Source organism: Drosophila simulans, chromosome X (assembly GCF_016746395.2).
Source record: "Drosophila simulans strain w501 chromosome X, Prin_Dsim_3.1, whole genome shotgun sequence".
Classification (NCBI taxonomy): domain Eukaryota; kingdom Metazoa; phylum Arthropoda; class Insecta; order Diptera; family Drosophilidae; genus Drosophila; species Drosophila simulans.
In genome coordinates, this window is record NC_052525.2 from 14116766 (window position 1) to 14136277 (window position 19512).

At 41.6% G+C, this 19512-nt stretch overlaps 2 protein-coding genes across 2 annotated transcripts in view; one reads left to right on the forward strand and one right to left on the reverse strand.

Annotated features, from left to right (window-relative positions):
- The first annotated feature begins 510 nt into the window (after nucleotides 1-510).
- On the forward strand, nucleotides 511-1914 carry LOC6725953 (gamma-butyrobetaine dioxygenase). Its single transcript, XM_002106900.4, has 2 exons — nucleotides 511-1490; nucleotides 1562-1914. Exons 1-2 carry the CDS (start codon nucleotides 574-576, stop codon nucleotides 1884-1886), a joined length of 1242 nt encoding a protein of 413 aa, XP_002106936.2. The 5' UTR covers nucleotides 511-573; the 3' UTR covers nucleotides 1887-1914.
- Nucleotides 1915-6955: 5041 nt separating this feature from the next.
- Nucleotides 6956-19512, reverse strand: part of LOC6725954 (netrin-B) — a 62336-nt gene continuing 49779 nt past the window's right edge. Inside the window, exons 3-8 of the mRNA XM_016172585.2 lie at nucleotides 13721-13909; nucleotides 13040-13189; nucleotides 12843-12956; nucleotides 12715-12780; nucleotides 12409-12640; nucleotides 6956-12130 (exon numbers count right to left, since the gene is read on the reverse strand). Coding sequence (XP_016039306.1) covers nucleotides 11989-12130; nucleotides 12409-12640; nucleotides 12715-12780; nucleotides 12843-12956; nucleotides 13040-13189; nucleotides 13721-13909 — 893 coding nt within the window. The 3' untranslated portion in view covers nucleotides 6956-11988. The remainder of the gene's footprint in view (nucleotides 12131-12408; nucleotides 12641-12714; nucleotides 12781-12842; nucleotides 12957-13039; nucleotides 13190-13720; nucleotides 13910-19512) is intronic.

Here is a 19512-nt window from a genome sequence, read left to right on the forward strand (position 1 = left end):
TTTATAATAAAATTGTTCAATTATACCCACTGTGTCTCTTTGTGTATTTGATATTGGTATTACCAAGGTTTAGGGCAGACTTTCTTGGACTATATTGGACCATTTTATCTGTTGGCCTCTTATCTCTTTTCACTTCTCGGGATTATCTACTTTTTAAGTGCTTTTATTAACAAACAAATTCTAACAGATGCGCTCTCACACGGGAACTAGTTTATTGATAACACTTTGCTGTGATCCAGGGTCGTGCAGAGAACTATTTTTTAAAGGGGGTCCTAATCCAAAGTATATACTTGTTATATATTAGTGATTACAAATGATATAACAATTTCGTTATACAATTATGTATGATTTAAATCTTGGTAAAATAAAACAACGAGTTTTCTAATTAAATTATTTGAGATAGAAACATATTGTCTACGCCCCTGTTTCATCTGGATGCCCACTTGTGGTCTGGTGAGCTGGCAGGCAAAGTCCAAAGACCCGATTTAGCTGCTGATTATACTATTTAGCTTTCTCCGGCGTTTCATTCGGCATTTAAATCTCGAGCAGTCGGCACACACCGAGTCGATCGCCATGTGGGTTCCGAGATTACTGGGTCGTTCCCTGAGTCAACTGAAGACCATCAACTCAGCTCAGTTTTCTCGCCAAATCAGTGCCAAGATCGTGAATGAATCGAGTATCGAGGTTCAACCGGAGGCAAATTCCAAACCTCTAACTTTTCCGGGCATTTGGCTGCGGGACAATTGCATGTGCGAGGATTGCTTTCACGGCAGCTCCAAGTCGCGTAAGCTGGACTGGGATAACTTCGATACCCGCATCCGGCCAGTCAGCCTGCAGACAGATGAGCAATCCAAGGAAGTACTGGTCAAGTGGAGCGATGCACACGAGAGCAGGTTCTCTTTGAAGTGGCTAAGGGAGCGGAGTTTCGAGCCCGATAAACAGCAGGAATACCTGCGGGACTTCTACAGACCCACGACTAGACACTGGTCGGGTGCGGAGTTCCAGGAGATTGCCCAGCACTTCAGCTACGATGAGGTGATGTCCCAGGATTCGGTGCTGATGCAGTGGCTCCAGGCGCTGGCCGTCTACGGGGTGGCTCTGCTCCGAGGAGCTCCACTGGACGAGGGCGTGGTGCGGCGACTGGCGGACCGGGTGGGCTTCATCCGGCGCACCACCTACGGCGAGGAGTTTGTGGTGCAGGCCAAGCCGGGTGCCCAGAACTTCGCCTACCTTTCGCTTCCACTGCCCCTCCACACGGATCTGCCCTACTACGAGTACAAGCCAAGCGTCAACATTCTGCACTGCGTGGTCCAAACGGATTCACCTGGTGGCAGCAATATGCTCGTGGATGGCTTCCATGTCGCCGACCTCCTGCGTCGCGATCATCCCGAGGACTTCGAGCGACTGAGTCGCATAGTGGTCGATTGGAACGACATTGGCAGCGAGGATGGACGAGAGTTCCACAACATCTGGAGGGCACCAGTCATTTGGTATGACAATATTCATTTTACTAGTAGTTTTATTGAGTTCAAAATGACATGCCCCTTTCCCATTCCCTCAGCTTGGACGCCAAGGGGCGATACACGCGCATAAACCACAGCGTGCCGCAGCGGGACAGTCACTTCAACGTGCCGCTCGAGGAGGTTCTTCCGTGGTACGAGTCCTACGCCCGCTTCGTTCGCCTGGCCATCGCCGATAGCCACGCCTTCAAGACGCGTCCTGGCGACGTCCTGACCTTCAACAACATTCGCCTGCTCCACGGACGTACTGGTTATGATGATTCGGAGCAGAGTCCGCGCTATATAGTGGGCGCCTATCTGGACTGGGACATCATATACTCGCGCTTGAGGGTACTGAAAAAACGCTTGACTGCGAGTTGCCAATAAAAAGCGAGATAACATATTTTCCAAGCCATTTGATGTGAGCTTCTCATTTGAATAGTGGCCCCACCGCCCAACGGATTTTGGGTGCTTTGCCAGCGCAGCCACATATGCTCCTGAATCCTGGCATCTTGGCATCCAGCAGCCGGGAATCCTCCTAATCCGGTTTAGCTTAGGGCGCCAATTTCGGCTGTTAAACCAGCTCAAGCGCAAAAATGAAAAGTTGTAAAAAATCGCGATGATCCTGGCGATGAAAAAAAGTCACCATGTTGGGTAGGAGGGCACCATTTGATGGGTGGTGGGGGAAAATGTCTCGGCTTATTTGCATCGCGGCATTGCCTGACAAATCGTTTGTGAAAATGATTGACGTCGGGGCGTTAGGGGTATAAAATGCGTGAAAAGGGGCGGGGCAAATTGGCCAAAACAAGGTGGGAGTGTCGAAAAGTTAAGATTTTCTAGAGTGAATCACTTAAAATCCATTACACAGGAACAACCTGTTATCTTCTCATGGAAATGTATGTTTAACACATTACATTTTATTTATTCACATATATATTATGATATATATTATATAATATTTTCAATAATAGTAACATCACAGTAATGTTCTTTTGTTAAGTTTATTGTACTCAATTTTAGTTTCGATATTTTCACTTCACTTTCATTAGCTACTATTAATAAAGGTGTTTTATTCTGCCATTTGCAGAATTTTCTTCATGATGATTTAGCTTCTGTGCAGTTTTTCCACTTTCCTTGTGGAAACCTTATGGAAATCTCAGTTTGGAGTGCATTAACCTTAAATAGCGCTCAATGAGTAGCCCGTTAATCGGCCGACACGCGTCTCCAGGTCCTCGAGGTGCCAGCTCTCGGGATCCTCGAAGTACCCGGCTGAATGGGGCAAAAAAGAAAGTACTTGAAACCCGGAAACGTAGCCGTAAATGTTGCCGTAACCGTTACTGTAACCGTGCCCCTTACCCTTACCGCCAGAAAAAAAAAAGGAAAATCTGCCGCCTCCGGCTGGAAACTTCTATGCCAATTTCCTTTTAAATATTTTATAGGGCCCCATTATGCCTACTTATGTCTTGTTATAGTAATAAAATAAAATTTAAAAGTACGCGCGGTCGGGGGCGTGGTCCTGGTCGTGGGTGGCAAAAAGTGCGGAGGTGGCGAGCGAATTGTTAAGAAAAATATGAAAAGTCTGCGGTAGCAAAACTCGACAACTCGCAGCCGCTGGAAAACATTTCGAACAACAGTTACAACGCCAGCAACTCCGCATCGACATCCACATGCCCAGCCCCAAAATCCCACTCCGATTTCCCTCGTCCTTCGAGTCCTTGCAATAACAGGAACGGCAACAGCAAGTGGAAAAGCAGAAAAACCCTAAACCTAGACTGGGTAAGATGGGGGAAAACCCTTGAAGAGAAAAAGCGGCGGAGATTTGCGGTCGAAATTCGGCTGTCGTGGTGGAGTTTTGACCTGCAATAATGGGCTATATCTCTGGGGAGTTTCGACAACTCGGAAAGTTCGTTCCATGTAAATATGGAAAATTAGCTATTAATAGGTGAGTAGTTCCAGAACTAGAATATCTAGAGAAAGGCCAGCCCAAAAGTATGCTGGAATATGTGGCAAGCAATTGTGACCAGTAAGAAGTGTTACATACTTAGGGGAAAAGTCTTGTATAAAATAGATGTTGGTTTATATTAAATTAAATTCAAATTCAGAAAATGATGCCATAATATTTTAGCTTAGTTTGCTGTTTGTACATTTAAATTAATTATATTTATGAACTTCCATATGAACATATCTTAATACCAAGCGCGCAACTAAATCGCAGATTCAATTGATCTTTCTAACTAACTGCGGTAGTGCATTTATCCTTGCACCCAAGTGAAAGCATTTCCATGGCAAAATCCTTGTGTGTGTTTTGGTATGTGAATGCGGCTGTGGGTGTGTGTACTTATGTGTGTGTGTGTGTATTCCCTTAACACGCATCATGACGCCCAGACAAAAAGCGAACAACTTCTTTTTCGTTCCGCACTTAGCCTCATCCCTTTTGGCCAAGAGCAACAGCAGCCCACGACGGAAGTGCGGAGGGAAAATGAAAAGTCTATAAAAAGTTTACTTTTTTAATACTTCTCGCATTTATATGTAATAAAAATCTTGTAAAATACGCCTTTTTTGCACTTCACAATGCGCCCCATGTGAATGCCATCAGTGGGACTCTGCGGTGCTCGGATCCCCACTTTCTCCAGCTTTAACTTCGCATCCGCATCCACATCCACATCAACTGAAGAAACTCGAACTCGAACTCCAAACCCAAACACGTTTAGGGTTCAGTGCAAAATTCTGTTTTACTTGACTGGCGTCTCTACGGCCTCCGGCAATTTGCAACTATGAAGCAGTTGGGCTTGTCTTCGCCCAGGAGCGAACTTCATCCAAAAAGGGTATCTTAGGGATACGCTTTGTAAATAAATACCGTAACATTCAACGTAATTCATTGAGCATTTAGTCATGAATTCGTATTGGTTATTAACCAACAATATAATATTTGCTAACATTTTTCAACTGTATATTTAAGGGTGAAACTATTAGTTTTCTTCAAGTGTTTTGGGTGCTGTGTCAACTTTTGTGTTATATTTGCTGCAACAGCAAGTGGCGGCACTTGAAATCCAAGCGGCGTAATTCCAGCAGACGACCAGGCCAGGGCAAAAATGCTTCTTAGCCGGGCTAAGCATCTCCTAGGGGGCCAAATGGAAAAGTCTTTGAGCGTTTTCGAGGGTCTGCTGTATGTTGGCTTGGGTGGTTGGTGTAACAAAAACAACAATATTAGGGAAAAAGGTTTAATGCGGCCTAAGTTACCATTCGCCGTCTTTCGGGGGACTCCCCCCATCGCCGGTTATGAAGGGAAAAGGCTGAGATACTGCGGAGCAACGACGTCGTCAATCGGCATTTGGCATTTCTAGCCATGGCAACGTCGTCTGGATGATGAGGTTGTGCAGCAGGCCACAAAATCCCAGTTGCCTGCCTCCACTGATTGGCCAACTAATCCCCGTATATCTGTGCTTCCACAGGGTGGCGAATTTGGGTTCCCTTTTTTCGCAGAACTTCCGCATTTCGTCCCCTTCACGTTTAATGGAGTCCCGAAAAAAGCTTTGGCAAAGGAGAATTTTTCAATTTTTCACTTTAATCAAATTAAAATTCATTCGTTGCGCTTATGAAGCGTGCAAGCGCGTGAGGGAGTGGGTGGCTTTTGGGTGGTTTTTAGGTGGTGTTAGTTGGTTGGGGTCTGTCTGCCACAGGCAGACGCCGCTTTGTCCTTGCATATTGCCAAGGCAACCAGACCGTCCCGGCCTATGGACCATCGCAAAGCCCTGGTCCTTTACCCACCACCCCGGCGAAGTTTTAGCGGTTTTTTTTAGGCATGATACCTTTGCAGCAGGGGAGAGTATTGATTTCGAATCCGAGCAGATTATTATTTTTCCAGTCCGACTGACCCTGTCCCCTTCATTCAATTATTCAATCGTTATATGATACCTTGAGGCCAGCCAACATTTTTGGACTTGAAAAAAAAAAACAAACAATCAAAAATGGAGATAACATTTTTGGGTTGTAGGTATGCCAGCAGATTTGTTTAATTAAAATCACAATTAATATCTTCACTTTAATGGGGACAACAAAATAGCAACTTTACTAATCACACATTAAAAAGACACTTTGATAAAAGTCATATATATAACTATATATGGTTTAATTTCATACATGTTTCTATAGATTTGATGAGCTCTAATAGCTCATAAAGCGTATATTTTTAAAAATAAATCCTATTTTCTTTTTTTTTTTTATAGAATAATTGCTTGATGTCGTAGTAGTTTTGATTTTCCCACAAAAAGAGGATATTTATCCTGTTGACAGGAACTTACTTGGCCAGCTACGTGAGCCCACGGTATCTCCATGGTCGAGCCAAGTCCGCAGACGTGCTGCGCCACTTACAACTCGACGCATTTTATTTCTTTGTCAAGTTTGCCAGGGTAGAAACTTTGTCCGACGCCTTGCATTGCGGTCGTCTTGCTACCGCCCATCGAAGTCCTGCAGGATGAAACATTCCGTCCCTTCTCCGACTGCCCGCACAAATCCTTGTTGCCGAAACTGGAAGCGCTGCAAGGCATTTTCCGGGGCAGCTACAGGAGCAGTGGATGTTGTACATTTTGGGCACGATTTCGGATGCAACGGAATCAGAGGCAGCAGTGGCAGCCACCCCGGGGCCGTGAAATTTGATAAATATGCGTATTAGTTTCAGTTGCCGCTCACAGGACTCACAGGATTCGGAGGACCACAGGACCAGAGTTCTGGCGATGATAGCAGCACTCGAATAAAACTAAGAAACAGCCCCCGGGCGGAAATTTTACTTAAATTGCGCTTTAAATTAATTTCGCCAAGGCAAGGACAAGTGGTAAGGTTTCCCATACCTTCCGGGGTCCTTAACTGCGATGCCCCCAAAAAGTATGCAGCACTATGCGGCATGAACTTCCCGGCGGCGAAAAGTGTACTGGGTGCTGAAAGTCGAATGCTAAACGTGTGTGCCGCCTGCCTGGCACAATAAACTGCTTATGCAAATGCAAAATCAATAAGGACTTCCCCACTCCACCCACTTCAGGCTGGTGAGGGGTTAGTAGGGGCCATCGTAATAAGTGCCGGAAGCAGAAGATCCAGATGGGTCCCTCTTTCCAAAGGAGGCGAGACGACTTTATTGCCGTGAGAAAAGGTCGGGGGATCGTGGTGGGCACCTCCTGTGATTCCATTAGCCTGATGTTGCCAAAGGTTATCAATAATTTGATTCAATATTTTTTATGAATTCGATTTAAGTCGTTAAGCCTTTGGAAAAAATATTCACTTTGCGGCAGCTCTTTAATATTATACAACTAAAATAGAATTTTGTAAAGAATATAAAGAAAAGCCTGTGTAATTATTTGGGAGTTACTTCATTTTATTCATTCGTCTATTACTTTGTATAAATACAATTCTTACCTTTTTTTTGTATACCAAACACACTATTTGTCCCATTTAAAACACAATAATTGGTTTTGATTTCGTTATTAGTTTTATTATTATTATTAGCAATCTGTCCACTTAATTCGATTAAACTTTCATGCTCTTTTTGCTTTGTTTTCGGGTTTTTTACTTTTTCAAGTACACATAAATGATATATATATAACTTGGATTTTCCTCCATCTGCTTGTCTTTGATATATTTTTTTTCTTTGCCACAAAAATTGCATACTTTATGTATTATGATTAATCATATTTTAATATTTATTTATATATATATATATTTATATATTATATAAGTACCAACTACAATACTTTAATATCAGACAATGTGAATTTCTCTTGCTTTCTTCTGCTGCCTTTTCGTGAGTGTGTGTGTGGGTGTGTGTACGTGTGTGCAATTTATGATTCAACATAATAATTAGCAATAATCGAGATTGTAATCAATTTATCAATATATATATCTATATATATATATAGTTCTATTTGCCTTAGCGTTTCATCTTCTTCACTCGTTACGTTTTTTGAGTATTTACAAAAAATCTAAGAAAAAAAATGTTTGTGTTTCTTTTTTGATTATATTTATGTTTTATATGTATGTATGCATTTGTATTTCTTTTTTTTTTAGCTTACCATATGAATAATTCGTTCTGGACACACACGCTTGATATTCATATTAGTCTGACAAAAAAAAAAACATTATTCAATAATTAATTGTGTTTATTTGTGTGTGTGGTCGAAGGATATGTGATTAGTAGGCCATGCTTAATGCATATGCAAACCAAAAGGGAAGTGATCTACAAGTAAGAAAGTCCATTGGATCGTCAAAACTTTCCAGTTCGGGTTCCATATAACATATAAATACATTTTAGCTCTCCTGCTTCCCCTCCTCATTTTCGATTTTCGATTTTCGCTTTTGTTTTAAATATATTCCGTTTAGGCGTATTCATTTATAATTAAGATTAGGAAAAAAAGGTGTGTAAATAAATAAACGGCTTGACATATCAACTAATGACTAATTTGGTTATGTTTGCATCTCTCTCATTAAGTACTTTTCATTCATTCTTTCGAAGAAAATTTCATTTTGTTTTTCAATTAGCGGAAACGGAAGTCAATTTGTCAGCTTGGGGCTGTTGTTCTTGTGGTACGAATAGTGTTTTTGTCGGTGATGTTTGGTGGGCATTTCAATAAATTTCGTGTAATTTTGTATATTCTTGTTTTTGTTTTATTTTTATTTTGTTCTGACCAAATGCTAGTTAACAGTTACGAGCCACCATACCCCTTTCCATTGTTCAGCCTCTCGGTTAAGAGTGTTATTTTTATTTTTTCCTTTATCCACTCAACTGTCGCTGCGTCAATTTATATGCTAATGGGCCTGCATCCTATTTAAAATACATATGCGACAACACGCCTGCTGCCACGCCTCCTCCCCATTCAGAGTTAAATGAACGGCAAAAATTGCGAAAAATAAAAATACAAATAAAAAGCGGCGAAAAGAACCCAATTTATTTAAATCTATATAAATGTTTTATATCTCTGTGCGTACTCGTACATTATATAAATTAATATGTTTTTTTTTTCTTTGAGGGCCGCACGCCCACGCATCCGACTGGCCACGCCCCCTCCCATTTCCATCTGCAGAATGCCGGTGAAAAATTCAGTTAACGCAAAATCTCATTTAAATATGCATGAAGGCATGAAGCCGGCCGCAGTCGACGAGACCAGACCGAGGCCACAATTGAATTTCTCATTTCATTTTCATTTTTTTTGTTGAATCATTTCCTTCTTTTTTTTAGCATTTATTTAATGTTTTATTTTTGGAAGGTTCAGGTGAAAGGGGTTGATCCAAAGTTGGAAAGAGTCCTTGCAAGATCAAAAATTGTGGGAAATGCTGTTGTTACTATCATTAAACGTTCAGTTTTTTGATTGCGAGAACAATCTGAAATTTGGCTTGATTTTTGAAATTTAAACTCTTAGCCAAAGCTGATAATTTTTTGACAACAGACGAAGTTCTTTACACCATGATGAAATGTAAACGCTCTTTATGTCCAATCCCTGTGAATTGTTTATATTCACAGTTTGCGCGGTAGCATCTGCATAAAAATGTGTGTTTAAATGTATTCAGTTGACAGTTGACAATTTTGCATTTATTTTGCCCCAGGACATGGTCTCCAAAAAGATTATCCGTGTGCGGTGGGCACACGTGTGTCCATGACTCATACGCCACGTTGCCCAGCCAGCGTGAAACAGTAACAGCAACTGTAACAGCAAGGGAAACAGAAACAGAAACAGATACGAATCCCGATCCAGATCCACATCCAGATGCCAGAAGCAGAGCTAATTATGCGTCCCTGGGCGGAGAGTGAATGCGAACACAAATCTCGGCTTAAATGCCGCAGCATGTTAACTGTCCAACTCTGGACTGTCCCTGCATATGTTGCCCCCATTTTGATTTATCATACATCATGGTCACGGTCGGACCTGAATAATATGTGAATGGCACTGTGTGGATATTTATATGTGGTTGTGGATGTGGATGTAGCCATGGGTGGGGGGACACACATCGAAATTGGACGGCCACAAAAGAACCAGAGAGTAGGTGTCGTGCCAGCCGTCGAGCTGAACGAAAAACGAAGCAAAGTCAGCTAAAGATCTCGATTCATGGATGGCTGGCAGCATATAAACACGAAAATAAATTCATTAAAACATTTATCAAGTTCGACACTTGGCTGTCATATATCATGTTACATTTTTGAGCCCGAAACATGTTTAATCCGCAGCAACATCGAAAAATGTAACTGCAATTGAGGGGGGGCATGCATATCACTTGATGCAGCCCACGAAGTTCATTTGTTCTGTACACGGACAGAAATAAATCGTTTTTAAATATGTTGATCAAATGAGAATATATTATTGCATTTCATTTTCTTACGTTATCTGGATTTTTATTCCTCTACAATGTTTAATTTGCAATAATTTATGTTGATTATTCAGGTTATATTTTGAACTGTTCCATCTTGTGGCGAATTTTTCTGTTTGTTTCTGCTGTTCAATTTGTGTTATATGCGTCATGTTGTCTGCCTCTTTGTTGCTTTTGGCTGTGATACTTATCGAGCGGTACAGTGGGCACTCAGTACATGAAAACGTGTACAATTTCTTACTATTACATACCAAAAAAGCAATAGTTCGTTGAAAATAGAGTGTAAATGAGTGTAAACTTAGCGAATAGAATATTATATTTGATGTTTGTTTATTTCCCTCATGGGCTGTCTTCACTGTACCGCGAGGCTGCCCGGGATGAGTTTCAAGTGTTCAAGCGTGGCCTACACATGATCCAAAAACAAGTTACAACCGGTACCCCGATCCCTTAACACCTCCAATCACACTCTTAACGCCTTCGATTTTTAGTTGTGTAGATATAGATGCATATACTGTATCTGTATTTGGAACCGAGCGAGCCGGAATTGATGCGCTCACAATTTGCATGCATAATTCAAATTGAAAATTAAATTCAAATAAATGTATTTTAAATGCGTGTTTTGCCGCTGTTCGCCGCCTTGATTTTTTTATTGATGCATCCATCAAACAAATTGGTATGCAAAAGCGCGTGAAAAATCAACTAGCAGATAGTCAATAAACATGTGCATAATTATCGGCCAAAACTGTTTGCATAAATTCTTGAGAGGCGTTTTTCTGCTCGACATGAAATGCAGGAAAACCAGAAATGATACCAATTGAAACTCGAAACCTGAATTGAAATACCCTTGCAGCTTTCGTCCACAAATGTTTGTTATAAATTGGAAGAAAATACTGAAATTTTTCAATCGCAATGCTTTTGCGTAAGTTGTGTAAATATATCCCAAAGAAACAGACAAAATACAAATATTCTTTGCTAGAGTAAAATAAATAAGTGCTGGACTAGTGAACAAATGGTAAATATTTAAATAGAAATTTGGCACATATGGAAAATGAAATCAATTTTTTGGTTGGATGGCAGAGCGAAGCATTGTGAGGGGTATTCAAAACATAAAAGTTAAGAGATATTTAATTAAAGCCCTTTGAAAATATTGACATTGAAAGCTCAGACAATGATGCCTAATTTTTGATACTAATTATTAATGACAAAGATTACTAATTTTTGTCTTGGGTTTTCCATCATAAAAGATTTGAGTTGCTTGGCAGCGATTAGTTTGAAAATAAAATCATTCGATTCCATTTTAAGGTTTCCTAAGTTTTTATTGATTTGAAAATTAAATGAATGCCTATGGAAAAGTTGTGTTACGTTTATAAATTGATGTAAAAATGTAGAGCCAGTAGAAATGAAGAAGTTTCGTCTGATTTTTAAAGAACGAAAGTGTAATTTGATGTATAGAATATGATTTAAATAAATGTCACATGCTGATCATGTTTTGGCCGAGTTCCCCCAGTATTTGCCAGATGGTCCAGAGTCGTGTTGATGGTTCATGACTGCACTTATGTGTCGACGCAGCCTGTTTGTCCATCATCACCCCATCCGGTTGCATTGACCGTTCATTTGCCACCCAAAATGCAGTTTGTTTGCTTGTCTAGAATCGCGACACGCGATGTTACCGCTCTTTTTCGCACTTATTTTCAATTTATAACTGTTTTTTATGGCCGGCACATAATCGTTAAGGACACGCGGCCACGCCCACTCGCCAACAGGCCCACCCATTGGCACGTAACTGTAATTAGCATTTGGTGTTTCATAAAAAGGGCGGGGTTAATACGATGTACGTTGTGTTTTCGCTTGTTTTCCGATTGTTGGATGGGCTTGTTTGTTTGCTGATGTTGTGTAAAAGCGCTTTATAGACTAGAGACCGCCCCGGAAGGAGATTATCTGGGTAGGAATTGAGATTATATAGACGGGCTATTGGGTTTGCGGGCCACTTCCGTTTGGGAAATCGCCGTGGCTGATTAATTTATAGCATGATGCCGAAGAAGGTCAGAAACTTGAGTAAACTGTACAATTTATACAAAAACCGATACCTAGCCAAGTGTGTGAAATTGAAATCCGCTCTGACATATTCCGTTTCCGGTTCGATTCAACTGCATTTGCGTGCCCGCCGCTGGAACCGCTTCATGCGAAGCGACCACTCGTCCTTCCATTCAAGGACCACCGAGCTCGGTCCGATGGCCAAGTAACCAGGCGCCGCCTCCGAGTCACGTCCAAGGATGAGATATGATCTGAAAGGGTGGGAAATTCAAGAAATAGGGCGTGTTAGACATTTCCCGAGGACAGTGAGTTTCATATAGAAGGATATTATCCCTAAGGATAAGTACTCATGCCAAAACAACATCTCTTGCATCAAAAAGCTGTTATTGGGTGCCAAAATGTTATAAGGAGGTCTTCATTAATATTATTTATGTTGCTAGCTTAAGAACTGAGCCTTCAGCCCACTCATAACATACTTATATACACCGTAAACAAAATGTTTTGATATATGTGATGGGATAATACTCACTTGTTTAGCTTTATCTTTGGACACTGGCACTCGATGCTCTTGCGCGGCACCAGCAGCATCATATTGCCCCTTCCGAGCAAGGAACTCGTAGTGCCCGACATGGGATTCCGCTTGAAGATCGTCTGGATGTTGATCTCGTACTTGTAGATCTCGTTCTGTCGCTCTATCGAGAACTTTTCCGTGCTGATGTCCTGGGAGGCGCGATCGTGGCCAATCACCTTGGCCAAAATGGCTAAAAGTAAAATTAGACCAAAAAAAGTTACAGATAGCTTTCTTTTATAACGTATTCTTTAATATCAAACTCACCATAATCTTCCATGCAAAACTTGTTGAGATTGAGCTTTTTGGGACTCGCCTTGCACTTGCCGCAGTCTGTGGATAAGTAATTCATATTTGTCCGCGAAACCACTGGCATTTTCTCTGAGTGTACTTACACTTCTTCATCTCCTCGACCTGGGAGCCACCGCCATCCTTGTAATCACCAGTGCCACCTCCTCCACCGCCGCCAGCACTCTCGGCCTGAATCATGTTCGCATTGGTGGGCACCTCTGTTAATTTTAATGAGAAAAGCGGGGGATTAGAAACCATGGATTCGAGGGACTCAAGGCGATCTCGATTTCTTGGAACTCACTGATGCAGGGTGCCACGTGGGAGCGGGTCTGCTGGTAGCCCCGGGCACATCGGTTGCAAGTTAGTCCGGTGACGCCCTCCTTGCAGGGACACTGGCCACTCAGGTGATTGCACGTCTTGCCCGTCGAACCCACTGGATGGCAATCGCAACCTGTAAAGAGGGAGGTATGTCATCCTCATTAGAGCGCATCCCCAACCATCCAACCATCCATCCATCCATGCATCCATCTATCCAGCCAACCAACTATCTATTCCGCACAGCTGTCTGTCTTTCTATCTGTCTGGCAGACAGCTTATGGGACCACTGATTGATGACAGCTTATTATCAATAAAGCGGGGAACTGGGGGAATACCCTGACAGGTCGGACATTTAGTGACAGGAGCAGAAATGTAGCATACCCACTACGGGGGATAATAATGTATTACAAGTACCTGTGTACTAGTCAAGCTAATTAAATTCGCAATGGGTGAACTTCAACTGTTTTAGGAACGTTGAATTTAACTAACTGCAATGAATGCAAGAAACTTCATTTCTTTTCAGAATTTCTTCCAGACAATTTCAACTCGAAATGGGTATACCCCAGAATACCATATACATATGGTTGCTTGGAACTGGCCACCTCATGGCGTTGTCTCTCATTCAATCAGCAGAAGAGTGAAGACAAGAGAAAGCTGAACTCACGCTTGCAGACTTTGCGATGATTTGGCGGCTTAGTGGCATCCCGATAATATCCCTCGCGGCAGTAGTGGCAGTATCTTCCGGTAGTATCGTGCTGGCAGTTGTAGCACACACCTCCCGAAACCCGGCCAGATAGTTTGTACAGCTCCAGATTGAAGCGGCAGCGACGGGCGTGTCCGTTGCACTGGCACACTGGAAAATAGAGACAGAGGAAAATATTGACATTAAAAATGTGAATTATCGGAAAAATATATAAGAATTGAAGCCATAACCTTTTATATATATATATAAATAAATTGAAAATCTACACAAATATATACACAGAAAAGATCTTAAGGAATTTAATCGCCGAGGCAACATTATTCTTGATATTTATTGATTTGTCTAATTTGTTTATAACTCTTAAACAAAAATATATGCTTTCATCAAAAGCTAGTATCCCACATCATTCTATCCATTTTCAATCTGAAACTAAACGAAAAAGTTACAACAAATGGCCACCGCAAGCAGTTTGGTCCATCGGTTGCACATAGTTTCACCAAATTACCGTCATGACCTAACGAGCTTAACCCGCTCCTATTTTGTTATTATCAAGGATAACACCATCGGGTGTTCCGAGAGAGCTAATCATTTAATGGCAGTACGGTCTGCCGTTGGCCTCGTTTTTCTACTTCTACTGGACGATAGGTGGTGGATGGAATGGGATGGGTTGGGATAGGATGGTATCCGGTCCGGATCCGTAGATTTCATAAATAATTAATAATGATGGGAAACTGTTACGTGCTCTATTTTTCGGACAGGTGCGGGGGCAGCTGAGTTGCTTCCCCTTATTTCCCTGTCTTGGTTATGATTGATTATGGTTGTTGTTGTGGGCGCTGCTGATGCTGCTGCTGTTGTTGTAGTTCCCTTGATTGATGAAAAAAATGTGGGCAGAAAGGGTGGGAGCTCTTGTGGGTTGTGCCTGGGTTGTGCCTTCCTTTTGTATCTTTATTTTTAATGCTCTTACTTGCCGCTGCTCCTTATCGATTTTCCAGACTGACCAACCGCCCACTTGGCGCAACGTAAATGTTCATTTAATTAGTCGGAAAATATCATAAAATAATTTTAGCAACTAATTGGCAGCACTTGACTTCAATTTATGGTGTTCCTGTGTCCAGGACCTCTGAGGTTGTTCCTCCGCGTTCCGTGGAGTTTCTTTCGATTACATTCCGCCCACTCCCTGCATTTTAGGGCAAAGGGCATTAAGGGTGATTTATACACAAACGCAGACACACACGTGTCCTCTTTGAGCACATCATACAGCTGAGGATAATATCTTAGTTTTAACAAGGATATAACTGCATAAAATTACAGAAAATTACAAGTTAATTGAGCTGTATTTGATTTCAAAGTTGCAGAAAGTAAAAGGTATTTTTGCTTCTTCATATTGACTGTTGTACTTTGGGAGGCATTACATATATTCTCTACTATTTTCTCGACCTCATCTGTTATTATATAAATGTATGTACTGGGATTGTCCGCCGCCAATGCCCACGCATGAGCGCCTTTGGAGTGGGGGCCTTTCGGCCTGGGAGATCGAGGAGGGGAAGTTGGTGATTGCCTTTGGTGACTGGTGCGACTATTGTGATTGCTGTTGCCTCATATTTTTCATATCTTATGTCTGCATCATCGACGAAGGATGAAGGCTGACAACAAAGAAGATGCCTTGGAGGCGGCAGGCGTGGCAGGAAGACAACGCGGATGGCCGTCCGCTTATTTGGCAAATAATAACAACAGCAGCAACAATGGACCCATAGAGCCACCGCCGCCCGGAATCCCCGACAGGCACATGGGAATACTTATCGAAGGACCTTATCCCGGCAGCAGGCACACGTCATATGCCCCCATCCTTAACCCACCATATTGTCATCATCGTCGGCAGTGCACAATTTAAAATGGATTTTATTTTCTCTCGTCACTCGACTTCGGCGGGGTCAAGGCCATACATAGTATGGCTTAAAAGGGGGGTTTAAACAGTGAAGATGTGTTATGGGTGAAGAAATTGTGATAATACTACAAAAATTGTATAACATTGTTGTTGATGACACATATAAAACTAGTTGCTGGTGAAGATGTTTATCCAAGTTTCAAGCTAATATAATCCATAATAATGTGCTATTTTAACATTTTTTAAAGATTTCAAGTTTAGCTAGAGCATTTCCAGTTCGTTGTACTGTTCATTTCCCAATGCCTCATCCGCGTCCAGAGCTTCTTTTCATCTTCGTCTCGAATTCCATTGTCACTGCTCCTGCGTCAATATGAATCTTATTACCAGCTTTATTTCTTCCTCGTTTACCCATATCGCTTTTAATGATAATAATAATGATATTGACCGCCAACTGGCGTCCACTTAATACCCCAGCCAAATGGCCTTCGTGGAAGCTTCCTATTGTCGTATTGCCATTGACACGCATTGTAATTGAGTTGATATTGCGGAACGATAAGCCGCATTCAACGAGCCGAATCCCGCAGAAATTCCACGGGAATTGAGAGACACAGACCCCATCGCCACCACACATAAATTGCCCGGGCAGACAATTAGAAGAACAGAAAAACGTCTAACGAAAACCTCAAACAAAAAATCAACCAAAAATATTCGAAGCACCCACCCGTCGATTAGCCAAAGTAGCACATCAATTTTCAGTGGCCTCTGGTTTTGGGAAAACTGTGAAAACTGTGTGGGATTTACTCAAGCATGGCCAACGATGCAGTCGATCGGCTTAATTGGTTAACAATAAAACGCATTTTTACGCGAATTTACTTCACAGTTCATTTGCTGCGGCCCCATTACGTGTTCTGTGCTTTTCCGCTCTTTCCAACCGATTTTCCCGTGGAAGAAACTTCACTTCAATTACTGGGCCACGCGGCCAGTGAAATTTGCACATCTTGACCAAGAATTCTCTTCGCTTGCCGATATATTTTGATATACGAACAGGTCGAGGCAAAGACCCAGACCCATCGGGTCTTCGCAGCGAAAAATTTGCAGACGGTCGAGAAAAGAAAAGTTCATAATTTAGCTGCAATTTTAATTAAAAGCCAAACACTTGGTGGAAAATGCGACAGGGAAAACGAACGAACGGAAAAGTGGTAAGGCACATGCAAAGCCAACAAAAGTGCGAAAACAGCAACGTGCGCACAGATAAAGGAAAATAAAGGAAAACATGTGAAAATCATTTTGCACCCAGTACTCCCGAGGAGGGGTAGGTAGCCGGTCGAGGGTATCTGCTAGATGGTATATGTTATTGGACATGGGGCATGGGGAATGGGGCATGGGGTATGAGGTATGGGGTTTGGGGCTTGGAGTTCGGGTATGATGAGGCCCGGCGCCGACAGATAAGCCGGGACCGGACTGGTCCATTCCCCGTTCATAAGTCGACGAGTCTGAGAGTTATGTGCCCGTTTGTTGTAAAGCGGCACAAAAATTATGGGCGAAAACCAAACAGGCCCCAAATGTGGAGGAGAGTTCGCGATGGTGGGGCGTGCAGGGGATTTTTAGCCAGACCATACCATCTATAAACTGGCTACAAAATGTCTAAATTTTTTCGCCATACGAAAGGAGAAAAGTGGGAGGTACTGACAGCTGAGAAAACGAAAAAGTAATGCACAAAACAGTAAAAGAAAAATAGAACTCGACAGGAAGAGAATCGAAAAGACAGACTGGGGGGAAGTAACACGATATGATATGATCTTGAGTACTTGTACTCACATTCGAGCTGCAAGAGGCGCCAGACTGTATCTGTATCTGTATCTGTACGTGTATATGGTTTTTGTATCTGCCGAAGAATGGAGGAATTCTCCGGGGAACAATGTTGCCGAAAGTGAGCGAATGGAAATGAGCCAAGCACGTTCCCATAAATCATAAAGAAAAGAATTTACGACTATGCCTCGCAAGGGTCAGAAATTCATAGTCGGATTCTGATAGTGCAGATAGGGTAAATAGTAAATTGCAGCCATAAAGCACATAATGAAGCATAATAGTGAGAAAAACTGTTAACGGCTCTATAAGTTTCTTCAATTTAAAAGTAATAAACTGACACTGCGCCACCATCATCTCCAAAAAGATGCTTCACGTCATAAATTTGTATACTGATTTTTTGACCACAAATATTCAGACTTTTGGCCAAAACTACGAATTTAAGGGTCCGAATATGGAATGTAATACCTCGTTAAGCTCGTAACTAAACTCCCAATTGAATTGTGATCAAAAAAGAGAATTCTAGGTTTTTTCAATTTTTCGCAAATTTTGATGATGGTACCCCTTACAAAAAATGCGAAAATTTGGCCAAAAATTATTTTCACAAAAGTCGCCAAATGGTGATATTGATGGTTAGTCTTGATAACTAGGCGTAAAAAACTTTAATTCTTTTAGCTGTCAGACCGTTCCTAGCCAAGTTATTCAGAAAATAACGAAATTCCATCTTGATTTTCCACTTAAAACTTGGTATTATTGTACTTCCCATAATTTGTATTATATTTCATTTTGGCAGCCATTGTTAATGTGTCTGAATCAGCACATTCATTGAAATAAATTTGCCGCCTCGCCAAAATATCCAAACGCCCATCTTCAAGCCCAACACCAACGAATAAGCCGGCGAAAATTTGCTTTGCCTGCACAAAGAGTTGTTTGCTGGCATTGTCCTTGATTTTTTTTTTTATAAAAGGACCTGGTACATTTTTTTGTGACTTTTTTCCCAGTAGCTTTGTGTAATTTTCTCGCCCGTTGACAAGAAAATGTTGCCCGTTTTCGCTTTCGTTTCGTGGGCTCGTCTCACGTTCCTCTTTGGTTATATTATTTTTATTATTATTTTTACGTTCTTGCTGTTTTATTTGCTTGGCGGCGATTTGTGTGTTTTAGAATTTGGTGTGATTTGAATTTTCAATGGGATGCCCATTTCCGAACAGAAGCCGAATTCGGCTAAATGTGTATGTTGTAAAAATAAGGGGACGACAAAAAAAAGCAAGTGAAGCATGAAGGCAGCGAGACAGTCTGTTTTTCGCCAGCTGATTTCCCCGCCGCTTTTCCCGCTTGCCGCCAATGATTTCAAAAATGCTGCCACGCATAATTTTATTTATTTTTCAATTTTTTCGCCCTGTTGAGTTGTCTACGTGTATCTAAAGCACTTTGCTTGCTTTTCGGCTAAGTCTGTTATGATATCCACCAGAATGCGTTGACAGTTTTCTTTTTTTCTTCACCTTTTTCACTCAACGAAATTGTGCGAAATTTGGCTTGCCAAAATATTCGCCGCTTGAATGGCAACTGATTTTTAAATTTAGCCCAAGTGTGCATTTTCCGCACTTTGTGCTTTTCCTCGCTGTTTTGGGTGGTCTGTTTTCTTTTATGATCGTTTCTTCTAATAAGATATAAAACTTGATTGTTCGGTAAAAGGTAGGCAATCAAAGCCAAATGAGTTTATTTTAGTACACCGCTAATAAATTTGACTTTTAATCATAGATATTTTGTTATTGTGAAGAAAGTGCCAGGAAGTTAAAATACCCTTTTTGTTAAACATAAACTAAACTTTGTTTTCCACAACCAATTAACATCCAGCTTCAACTACGAAGAGTAGAAAGAAAACCCGATTTTCACTCACTAATTTCCTTTCGAATGCGCATAAGTATTCACGGAACGCCCTCTTCTACTCCATTGGAAAAGCGGAAAAGCGATGCTCCCACCGAATGTGACTGGCGAAATTGGCTTTTGCCTGCAGAAAATTATTTATGGCCAAGTGGGCGGGGTGGCATTAATGCTGTTGTTG